Source organism: Nannospalax galili, unplaced genomic scaffold (assembly GCF_000622305.1).
Source record: "Nannospalax galili isolate Female #2095 unplaced genomic scaffold, S.galili_v1.0 scaffold888, whole genome shotgun sequence".
In the NCBI taxonomy this organism is placed as follows: Eukaryota; Metazoa; Chordata; class Mammalia; order Rodentia; family Spalacidae; genus Nannospalax; species Nannospalax galili.
In genome coordinates, this window is record NW_008357921.1 from 603,705 (window position 1) to 615,791 (window position 12,087).

At 42.9% G+C, this 12,087-nt stretch overlaps 1 protein-coding gene and 1 pseudogene across 3 annotated transcripts in view; both read right to left on the bottom strand.

Moving 5' to 3' along the window:
- The window catches only part of Zzef1 (zinc finger ZZ-type and EF-hand domain containing 1), a 165,687-nt gene that overhangs the window by 118,341 nt on the left and 35,259 nt on the right, over nucleotides 1-12,087 (bottom strand). For 2 of the 3 annotated variants that reach the window (XR_001872100.2, XM_008855631.3), the window contains exons 3-6: nucleotides 9,447-9,641; nucleotides 6,286-6,457; nucleotides 3,325-3,524; nucleotides 1,123-1,333 (exon numbers count right to left, since the gene is read on the bottom strand). Coding sequence is in view for 2 of the 3 variants with exons in the window: in XM_008855631.3 (XP_008853853.1) it covers nucleotides 1,123-1,333; nucleotides 3,325-3,524; nucleotides 6,286-6,457; nucleotides 9,447-9,641 (778 nt within the window). In the remaining variant the exon portion in view is untranslated. The remainder of the gene's footprint in view (nucleotides 1-1,122; nucleotides 1,334-3,324; nucleotides 3,525-6,285; nucleotides 6,458-9,446; nucleotides 9,642-12,087) is intronic. The other variant, XM_029557454.1, reaches the window with a different exon arrangement.
- Nucleotides 4,373-6,013, bottom strand: LOC103752014 (annotated as a pseudogene).

The following is a 12,087-nucleotide window of genomic DNA, read 5'->3' on the forward strand; positions in this document are numbered from 1 at the left end:
ATCTGCCCTTCTGGTAAATCTAGTCAGCCAGAGGTCCGTGATCCAGGAGGATCAGCTGTTCCTCATCTACGGCAATCTATTGTCAATATTCTTTTGGATAGAATTAGGGTCTGCTTTTCATTTTTCCAGTAGTATCTTGGAACTGTCTGGAAGAGCCTTTATCCATCCTGTCCAACAACTTGACTGAAGGTTATCGCCTGTCTGGCTTTGCTGTTTGTCAAGTAGCTTTTAGTTATATATATGGACTCTTACGAAATTATATTGGCCCCTTTAATCTTTGGTTATACTTTCCTTTTGGGTGTTTAAGGCCATACAGTTGGCCCAGATTGATTGGATTTTTTTTTGAGACAGGGTCTTGCTAAGTTACCCTGGCTAGCCTGGAACTGGATATGCAAACCAGACTCACTGCAAACTTTCAGTAATCCTCCTCCTCCTCCTGAATGCCAGGACAAACCTGGCAGTTTTGGTTCCACATGTTATTACTTGATTGAGTGGGGTTTATCAAGAGACTAAGTTGGGTATCCTTGAACAAATTTAAAGTGCTCCCAACATAGGAGTCCAAAGACTAGAGTCAGACTGACTCACTTTTGCCTGGTTGTGTGACCCTGGGAATTGTCACTACATCCTCATCTACAGAATGACATTTGAAAATGCTCTATCTAGGGGCTGGAGAGATGGCTCAGCGTTTAAGAGCACTGACTGCTCTTGCAGAGGACCTGGGTTCGATTCCCAGGACCCCATGGTGGCTACAAACCGTCTTTAACTCCAGTTCCAGGGAAATCCAAAGCCTTCTTCTGACCTCTGCAGCATTGCAATGACATGGATGCACTCACACACATGCAGGCAGTACACACAAATACATAAAATAAAAATAATAAAATAATTTAAAAAAAGAAAAAAAATACTCTATTTAATGTTTAGTGCTATATAAAGGTCATTAATTGTTCCCGACGGATAAGGAACAAGGACAGCATGACTGATCTCATACGATAAGGGAACCTGGTGAGCTAATGAAGAAAGACACTGGAGGAATTGTGTGAGTGGGGCAGGAAGGCAGAATTGGCACTTCTTCAAAGCCTACAGAGTGTACCTTGATGGGGTAGAAAACCAAGAGTGACTTACTGGGTATTATGAAGCACTGTCTGTACAAAGGCAGGATTTGTCTCCATAGAAGCTGTCACCAGAGACGTCAGCAGAGACCAATACCATATTGCAGAGGCATCAGAGACTGAGACTCCAGACTTCTTAACTCTCTGAAAGCCAACAGCCCTTAGACCATGAATCCTAGTGTCACATCCATCGCTAAGACAACGCTTTATGTTAATCTGAACATCTGTCAAGCACAAACAACAAATTCAGTATTGGATTACTTCTTTAAAAATCAGCAAATGCTAGGCTCTCAACTAAAAGCAAAATAGAATTGCCATTTCACAAAGAAAATTGCTAAGATACACTTTGATGACAGAAATAATGTGTTCCATGAAATTAGTATATAATAAACTTGTCACGAAAGTATTAATGAATCTAAGAAATCCTAAGAATAATGTGTAAAATTAAGGGTGGTGTATTATAAAACTGTAAAACTTTATGAATCTTGAAAATTACACAGAGATAATTTTATAAATCCTGACTGAATGCATGGTTAGAACATTTCTAGAGTTTGAAGTTTCAGTAGCTGGCTCATAAGCAGTTGTGAGAATGTTTTTTTTTTTTTTTTTTTTGGTCTTTTTGAGACAGGGTCTCCCTGTAGCCCCAGCTGCCCTGGATTCTCTATGTAGACCAGGCTGGCCTCAAACTCACAGAGATCTGTCTGCCTCTGCCTCCCGAGTGCTGGGATTAAAGGCATGTGCTACCATGCCTGGCCATGAGAATGTTGAGACAGGGTCTCCCTGTAGCCACAGCTGTTCTGGAACTCACTATGTAGACCAGGCTGGTCTTGAACTCACAGAGATCCGCCTGCCTCTGCCTCCCAAGTGCTAGGACTACAGGCGTGCACCACCACGCCTGGCAAGAATGTCTTTTTAAGAACCAAGTCTGAATAGATGGTACAGACATAACTCATTTTGACAAGACATCACAATTTCTTATTTGGTTGAGGAAGTAAGAAGTCTAAAAACACATAACTTAGTCAGGCATGGTGGTGCATACCTTTAATCCCAGCACTCAGGAGGCAGAGGCAGGTGGATCTCTGTGAGTTCAAGGCCAGCTGGGGCTACAGGAAGACCCTGTCTCAAAAAAAAACAAAATAAAACAAACAAACAAAAAAACCCACACAACTTAAAGAGCACCACAGTACAAGCCTGGAGCCTCCATTCCACAAGCTTAGCTACTTCTTTGGGTGGAACAACAGACGCTAGTCCCTAGGCCTCTCAGTTCCTTTGAGCAAAAAACACTTCTTTTAGCCCAGGAAAGCCTTAGAAGAAATGAAACAAAATGTGAAGCATTCTGGCTCCCTGAATGAAATAAGCCTGGAAAGAAATCACAGAATTGTGATTATTTCCAAAATGCTATGTGTGAACAAGGTTAAAATATTTAAAAAACTGCAAATAACTTATATGTCCAAGAATAAGGAGTTGATTAGAATTGAAACCTATTTTTTTAAATATATTTTCTTTATTATTTTTATTTTATGTGTACGAGTGTATTGCCTGCATGCATGTGAGTGCACCCGTGTCCTGCAATGCCGTAGAGGCCAGAAGAGGGCTTCGGATTCCCCTGGAACTGGAGTTAAGGACGGTTTGTAGCTGCCATGTGGGTGCTGGGAATCGAACCTGGGTCCTCTGTAAGAGCAGTCAGTGCTCTTAACCATTGAGCAATCTCTCCAGCCCTTGAAACCTATTTTTACAGCACTACAAAAAAGGTATCATGAATACATGAGAAGACAACACATTAAGAATGTGAGCAAAATGCTACACTCTTGTAAAAAGATACGTATAGGATATACATCATATAATACTGTTTTTGAAAAAAGTATATTTCTATGTGAGTGCATATAATAAACACACACACACACACACACAAATTCACATATACAATCTGGAAGGATTTCACACCAAGGTAGCTGTAACTTAACAATCCCTGTGTAGTAGGACTTTGAATAATTTTGGTTTATCCATATTTGCTTATTTTTTCAATAAGAAAATAATATATTTTTAAATATAAAAAGGCTTTACTGTTTTTCCATAATTTTAAAAATTACTTAAGAGATGATGAGTTTTTGTGTTTGTAATGAGAAACAAATCAAATCTCTAACATAAATATCAGATGTCTAAAACAAAAACTTCCCTTCCTCCCCTCTGAGCCCCTTAGTTATGTTCTACTCACAGAGCTGACTGATGTTGGCATTTTCTAGCAGTGTCACATAGCCGGTGACATTGCTAGGGATGTGCACATCTCGGACTTCCTGTAGATCACTGGCACTCCTTCCCACAGCTACTGTCACCTGCTGCGGCATGTAGCTCTGGTCAGTGGCAGCCACTGCAATGGATAGATGCCTAAGCACGACATCTGGCTTCATTTTTAAACTGGAAAACAGCACAGAAACCACCAATGTTCACATGGGCCAAGAACTGATGGGCACAAGTCCCATCTCAAAGGTCTTATATTTGGTATAAGCAAAGATCCATTTCCAAACAGCAACTAACTTGAAATGCTAGCTATGTGTTTCAAAGTCTGTCTGACCTTCATAGGTCTCTAAAAAGTCTTTCAGTTCCAGATCAATCTTAAATTTCCTTTTTAGCTTAACAGTTATGCTAATATAGGTAGGTGTACCAATATAAACTTTCTAACGCAATCCCTTTAGTTGGCAAGAAGCAAATTCAAAGCTGTATCCAAAACACTGAGTACACGCCCTCATCTGTAAATTAGCTAAAGGTCAAACGTGTCTGCTAAGAGAAAACAAGACCATTATTTCCACTTGTATCTACAGAAATCAGCCCATTTTCTGAAGAGAATGGTGAAAATTTAGACAGCAACTCCAAGACTTCTAGAGATACAACAATTTACTGTCATCAATCCCACTCCAGAACTCCTGGTCATCCCATTCTTTCTTCTAACCAGACCAACTCATACAGTGGGTTCTTTCATTTGTACAAGAAGGACTTTAATTAGTACCATAAAATATTGGTCAAACACTACTTCTCCCTTTAAAATAAATTTTGTTTATGAAAATATGAACCAGGTTATGATTTCTCATGATTCCTTTTACTTGATTCACAAATCATCTTCACAGATAATGACTCAAGATAAGAAAAAAACTAAGTAAAGAGCATTCCAAGTTTTATATTTATTTGTGTGCATGGGTGCACATGCAAGTATGTAAATGTATATGGCTGCATGTGCAAGAGTGTGTGAGTGTATACTTGGAGGAATAGAAGTCAACCCAAGGCCATTCTACAGGAGTCATCCACCTTGATTTCTCTTCCCTCTTAAGTTGTTGTTTATTGGCAGTAGGCTGGAAGGGATGATAACATTTAAAGACAATACCACACACCAAAGTCACAAAGGTGGCAAGAATGATGAGAAAGAGCCTGGAGGTCCCCTCTTCAAGAGCAAGTGGGTAGACAGGGGCCTGGAATGTTGATGGGGCAACTTCAGGTCACCTTAGCTTAGTAGGCATGGTTAGAGACAAGAGGGATTCACTAGCTGCGGCTCCAGCTTGACCACTTGAGGTGTACTTTCCTTGACAAGCAAGGCTGTTAGACAGGGCTTGCCTAATGTACTCCTCTTGGGCAGCCTTCAGGTTCACCATCTTCCTGCCCCAGGCCTTTAGGGCAGAGGCCTGCAGGGTTTGGCCACAGGAAAAAGTCAAGGCCCATGACTTTAGCAGGGCACTTGTTTTGAGGTTAATGGATACCTCTTCCTCACTCTGCCCTCCAGACAGGAAAGTGACCCCATTGACAGCAGGAGGCACTGTGCAATGCAGTGCTATGACAATTGCCATGGCAATCTCCTTATCTGAAAACTTCTGGGTGCAAGCACGGCCTGGGGAGGTGCCTTCCAAGTAGATATGGTGGTCGCTCAGAGCCCTGTAGACAGTAGCCAGTATTTTCTCACTTACAAACTGATAGCACTTCAAGTCGTGGTCCCCATGAGGGAGGATTTTGGGCTCCACAATGGGCAAAATACCATTCTGCTGGCAGATCCTGGCATAACGGGCCAGAACATTGGTATTTTCCATGATGGCAGGGCTGAGGGGTATGTTCTCCAATCTTCAGCACACGATGCCACTTGGCAAAGTCGGCCCCATCCTTCTTGTACTGGGCACAGCATTCGGACAGCTTATCCAGCCCTTGGGTGGTGGTCTTGTCATTGGTTCCTGCCAGGGGAACCTTGCCTATCTTGATGCCTACAACACTACCCTTAGATTTGATAACTTGGAGGAAGGGATGTCCATCATCCACCTTCTGGTACAGTGTCTCATGGAAGAGGATCACCCCTCCAATTCAGGGATTCACATGGTCAGCAGTCAGCAGTAAGTGACAGTAGAAGCACCGGTTCTCCTCTGTTCTTGGTGCCAATGGACTGCAGCCACTTGACAATGCTTCATCTGCAGTGGACCCATCTGCAGCCAGGATGCCCTTATCCAGAGCCACTATGCAGTGAGCAATGTCAGACAGCTCCTTCTTCTGCTCTGGGGTCAGTGCTGGGTATGGGTAGGGCACGGTGCCAGTGGCAACATGTTCCTGGGAGAAGAGGGGGTTGGGTCTGCGGGGTGTGCCTGCTAGACACAAGGACTGAGGAGCAAATGTGGCAGTGCGCACCAGAACTCTGGTTCTGCAGTACGTTCCAAGAGAACGCAGCCTATTCAGCTCCTGGGGGCTGGCAGATACCGACCTTAATTTTTGAAACAGGGTCCCTCACTGGCCTAGAGTTCACTAATTGGTCAGACTGGATAGTCAGTGAATCTCCAGGATCCACTTGTCTCTGCTTCCCCAGAGGTGGGATTACAAACACTCACTATCATGCCAGCTTTTTTCAAAAACATAGGTTCTGGCGGGACGTGATGGCACATGCCTTTAATCCCAGCACTCAGGAGGCAAAAGTAGGTGGACTGCTATGAATTCAAAGCCAGCCTGGTCTACATAGGGAGTTCCAGGCTAGCTGGGGCTACAGGGAGAGCCTGTCTCAAAAAGACCAACAAAACAAAACAAAAAAGAATAAAAAACATAGGTTCTGGGGATTCAGCTCAGGTCCTTATGTTTGCATGACAAGCACTTAACCAACTGTGCTATCTCCACAGCCCACATTCTAACTTTTAAAAGAATAAAACATTGTACTACCCACCGAATCCAATGTGAGCGGGCACTGCCATCTGACTGCCAGTAGGATGAGGTTTCTCCATTTGTCATTCTGTAGATGTCTGCAGGATTGGAGGATGTTTCTATATATGCATAGCACTTTGTTATGGACTTAAACTTATCCATCTCTGGGCTTCTGGCTAGATCTCCAGGGCTTTCTGTAGGAAAAAACCAGAGTTTATCTATTTCACAAAGTGAAAAAGAAAATGCTCAGTTAAAAGATCTAACAGAGCCGGGCATGGTGGCGCACGCCTTTAATCCCAGCACTCAGGAGGCAGAGGCAGGCAGATCTCTGTGAGTTCAAGGCCACATAGTGAGCTCCAGGACAGTTGGGGCTACAGGGAGACCCTGTCTCAAAAAGACCAAAAAAAAAAAAAAAAAAAAAGATCTAACAGAGGCGCTAGAGAGATGGCTCAGTGGTTAAGAATACTGACTGTTCTTGTAGAAGACCTGGGTTCAAATCCCAGCACCCATGTGGCAGCTAACAACTGTCTGTAACTCCAGTTTCAGGGGATCCGACAGCCTCTTTTGTTCATGGGCATTGCACGACATGGGCGCACTTTGACACTAGAAACTAATGTTGCTTAAAATCTCCTTCCCAAGAACCCATTGGCCAATTATTGCCCCTTATCTCATTATACTGTAATACTTAAGTCATTAGCATATTTATAAAGCCATGCCAAGAGAAGAAAATGGTATCAAATACTTTGAATTTTCATTCCTTTAATTAGGGTTTTATTTTTAAATTAAAAAAAAATTGTGTATGAGTGTATTGTCTACATGTCTGTAAGTGCACCTGTGTTGTGCAATGCCTGTGGAGGACAGAAGAAGGTATCATAGCCCCTGGAACTGGAGTTACAGTCAGTTGTTAACCACCAAGTGGGTGCTGGGAATTGAACCCGGGTCCTCTGCAAGAGCAGTCAGTGTTCTTAACTGCTGAGCCACCTCTCCAGCCCCCAGGGTTTTATTTTGTAAAATTACATTTATTCATGTATATATGAATGGATGTATCAGTGTGTATGCGCTAGTGCAATAGAGACAGAGAGCAAGAGTGCACCAGCGCATATACTATGGTGCAGGTGAGGAGGTCAGAAGATAACTTGCAGGAGCTCATTCTTTCTTCTACCCCATGTGGGTATGTGGGTTCCAAGGACTGAACTCAGGTCCTGCCCTCTCCTATTTTCTTCTGGGTTAATAGTCTTTTTAAAAATTAATTAAGGCCCAGGCGTGGTGGCGGACGCATTTAGTCACAGCACTTGGGAGGTAGGGGCAGGCGGATCTGTTTGAGTTCAAGGCTAGCCTGGTCTACACAGCAAGTTCCAGGCCAGCAGGGGCTACAGGAAGACCCTGTTTCGAAAACACCAAAATAATAATAATAATAATTATTATTATTTATGGGGCTGGAGAGATGGTTCAGTGTAAGAGCACAGGCTGCTCTTGCAGAGGACCGGAGTTCAATTCCCAGCACCCACATAGTGGCTAACAACTGTCTCTAACTCCAGTTCTCAGGGAATCCAATGGCCTCTTCTGACTTCCACAGACATTGCATGACATGGGTGCACTTACATACATGCAGGCAATACACTCGTATACAAAATATAACAAATAAAATATTTAAAAAAGAATAGGGTTATTAAAAACACTCAGCCAAACACATCAATAACAGAACAGAAAATATATTTTGTTCCCTGGAATGTCTGTTTTGACTGCTCATATTTTTTGCTATCAAAAACTTTACATTTTAATATGGTCTAATTTTTTTTTATGTGTATAAGTGTATATGTGTGCATGCATGTGTGAAGGGTAGAGAGCAAATTTCGAGAATCAGTTCTTGCCTTCCACCTAAGGCAGGGCTTGTTTCTCCTGCTGTGTTGCATATGCCAGGCTAGCTGGCCTGACAGCTGCCATCTGATTCTCCCATCTCTGCCTCCCATCTCACCAATGGAATGCTGGGGTTACAGATGTGTACCACTGCATCTGGCTTTTTTAGTGCGTTCTGGAGATCAAACTCAGGTTATCAGGCTGTAGGTTCTGGTTTTCATGCCTTACTTAGAAAATTTACTTTATAAAATGGAACTATTTCCTGTTGTTTGTTTTGGACATAGGGTCAAACTATATGCAGCCAAGACAGCCCCATGTCTTAGTCTCCTGAATGCTGGGATTACAGGCATGTGTCACCACACCTGGCTCTTTCAGTACTCTTATTTTCTTTTTCTTCTAGTTGAACTTTTGATCCATCTAAAATTTACTTTACTGACTGGAATATAGTAAGAATCAAGTTTTGTTTTTTCTCCAAATGCCCAACCATTTGTTCTAACCCTGCTTGTTGGCAATTCTCCACCCAATCCTGATCAGTGTGGCTGACTTTACCTTGTTCTATATTGCCACATGTACTTAGCTCTGTTTCAGGATTCCATTATGTTCCAAGACCTGTCTAGACATATACATCATCACCTCTGCTACCATCACTAAGTAAATCTGTAGGGCTTCCCCCAGTTAGTCCACAAATACTCCTTGAGTACCTAGAGTATGAGATGCAGTCCTAGGCACTAAGTATAAGGAAGCAAAAAGAACAGGTAAAAAACAAGTAAATAACACCATGTCTTCAGATAAGACCCTCAAATCTGCAAAGGTGATAGTTACCAGAAGGAAGGGGATGAAGGAAAGTAGGGAGGGGTGCTAATTAGGTAGAATGAGGAAAGGCATTCCCAAAGTCACATATGAGTAAAAACCTGAATGAGAAATTGTCATGAAGGGGGAGAACAAGGTAGTGAGGACATTTTTATGCTACAAACTAGTTATATATTTTCAGAAATATAGGCACAGAGAATTGGCTCATCCTATTTCTAAATCTTAGGTTTAGAAGAAGACTATTTTCTGGGGCTGGAGAGATGGTTCAGCAGTTAAGAACACTGGTTGTTCTTGCAGAAGACCCGGGTTCAAATCCCAGCACCCACATGGAAGCTATCAACTGTCTATAACTCCAGCTCCAGGGGATCTGGCAGCTTCTTCTGTTCTCCATGGGCATTGCATGACATGGGTGCAACTTACTCACATCTGGGCAATACGTGCATACACATAATAAAATAAAAATAATTTAAAAAAAAAAAAGAAGAGTATTTTCAAGAAAACCTCTCAAGCACATACCCTTTTCTTTCTGTACCAGCTGATCCAGAGACTCCTTCAGAACTGATGATCGCATGGTGCACATGTTATTGCAGTGGTCTAACATCGGGTAGGGAATCACCATGCTAGAGATCCGATTGCGATGCAGGAAGCGTAGTATCATTGATGAGTGAACACCGAGGCCCTCCTTTGACTCTGAAAATATGTCTATGAAACCTAAAGAAACAAAATCCATTTTTGGTGTTTTGGGGAAGCCATCACAATAGTCCCCACATCCCATGCATGGTGGCCCCTCAGAACTGGGAGAATTAAGAGCTGCCATTAACTTTTACTAATATTTTTGAGCTTCAAGCATTAAAAAAAAAAAAACCTAAATAAGTTTTAAAGAAAAGAATCGGTGGCAATCTCAATTTAAGGACTCATTTTAGGGGCTGGAGAGATGGCTGGGCAGTTAAGAACATGTGCTGCTCTTCCAGAGGACCCAGGTCCAGTTCCCAGGACCCACATTAGAAGGCTTATAACCACCTGTAATTCCAGCACCAGGGGCTCAGAATCTGTCTTCTGGTCTCTCAGGGCACCTGTACCCATATGCACAAACCCATGCATGGACATTCACACATATACATAAATAAAAATAAAATAAAAATCTTGGGGCTGGAGAGATGGCTCTGTAGTTAAAAGCATTGGCTACTCTTTAGAGAGGACCTAGGTTCAGTTCCCAGCATCCACATGGCAGCTAACAACTGACCCTAACTGCAGTGCCAGGAGATCTGATGCCCTCTTCTGCCCTCTATGGACAATGTATGTACAGGTACACTTACATACATGCAGGCAAAACACTCATACACATAAGATAAAAATACAAGTAAAAAATTTTGAAAAATAAAAAAAATCTTTTAAGAAATATTTTATTTTGTTTTTATGTGTTATATGTTAGCTAAATGAAATTCAAAGTACAACTTTAACTGCAATAAAACTAGAAAAAAATATCACTGTGTATAGCCTATTTCATAGCTCTATAAAAATTACACAAGGAAATAAAACATGATGAGAAATGGAAACATTCATTCTCTATTAAGATACAGACATTGGACTGGAGAGATGGCTCGGTGGTTAAGAATACTGGGTGTTCTTGCAGAAGACCCGGGTTTGAATTCCAGCACCCACATGGCAGCTAAGAACTGTCCATAACTCCAGTCCCAGGGGATCCAACAGCCTCTTCTGACCTCCATAGGCAATGCATGACACAGGTGCACTTACCTACATGCAGGCAGTACACACATACACATAAAATAAAAATAAAATCACCTCCCTCTACTTCCCTGGGCTGCACAACCCGCCAGCCTCTTTCCTAGACACCAGGGCTGACCTCTTGGCCCCCGAACCACCACTGCTTCCTGATCCCTTGCAGCCAGATGAACAAACTTCTTTCTCACGGTTCCCAGGCACCCTCTGGGCCTGGTCCCGCCATCACCTCCCTCTGCTTCTCTGGGCTGCACAACCCAGACACTGGGGCTGACTTCTCGGCTTCCTGATCCTTTGCATCCAGACCAACCCACTTCCTCCCTGCATTCCCTAGGAGCCCCTGGGGCCTCTTCCCGCCCCCATCTCCCTTTGCATCTCTGGGTGGCATGGCCACCAGCTGCCCAAGACCAGCATCTTTCCTGGGCCCTGCTCCCAGGCCAATCCAACCCCAAAATTTCTGAGCACAACATCTTTCCTGGAGGGATCCAGACCTTAGAAGAAAGCCTGAGAGCCTCTGATCCTCATCTGACTTGGGCCTCTGTGGGAACTCCTGAAGACAAAAGCAATCTGACCACTCCAATATAAAATCAAAAGAGAGAACTGGAAGCTTAGACAGGGCTGACCTTTCCGCTTCCTGATCCTTTGCATCCAGACCAACTCAGTTCTTCAATGCAGTCCCCAGGAGCCCTTGGGGCCTCTTCCCGCCCCGATCTCGCTTTGCATCTCTGGGTGGGACCTCTACCACCTGCCTGAGACCAGCATCTTTCCTGGGTCCTGCTCCCAGTCCAGTGCAACCCCCAAATTCCTGAGGCCAAAATCTTTCCTGGAGGGATCCAGATCTTAGGAGAAAGCCTGAAAGTATCTGATCCTCATCAGACTTGGGCCTCTGTGGGAACTCCTGAAGACAAAAGCAATCTGGCCACTCCAATATAAAATCATTGATGACTACTCAGGCTGAAATGAAGAAGGAAGTGAAACACTCAGGAAATGATAGGAGAAAGCCTCATCAATAGGATGAATGAAATGGAAAACAGAATATCAAGACTGGAAGATAAAGTGGACAAACTAGACCGCACAAGCAAAGATTATGAAAAATTTAAGAAAGCACAAGAACGGAGTATGCAGGAATTGTGTGACACCATAAAAAGACCAAACTTATGAATCATAGGCATACGGGGAGGAGAAGAATCCCAATGTAATGGCATGGACCAGATCCTCAAATGAATCGTAGAAGAAAATTTCCCCAAATTAAAGAAAGACGTGCCCATACAAATAGAGGAAGCATATAGAACACCAAATAGACAGGACCAGAAAAGAAACTCTCCACGGCACATCATAGTAAAAACACTAAAGATATAGAACAAAGAGACAATACTGAAAGCTGCAAAAGAAAAACAACAAGTCACATATAAAGGAA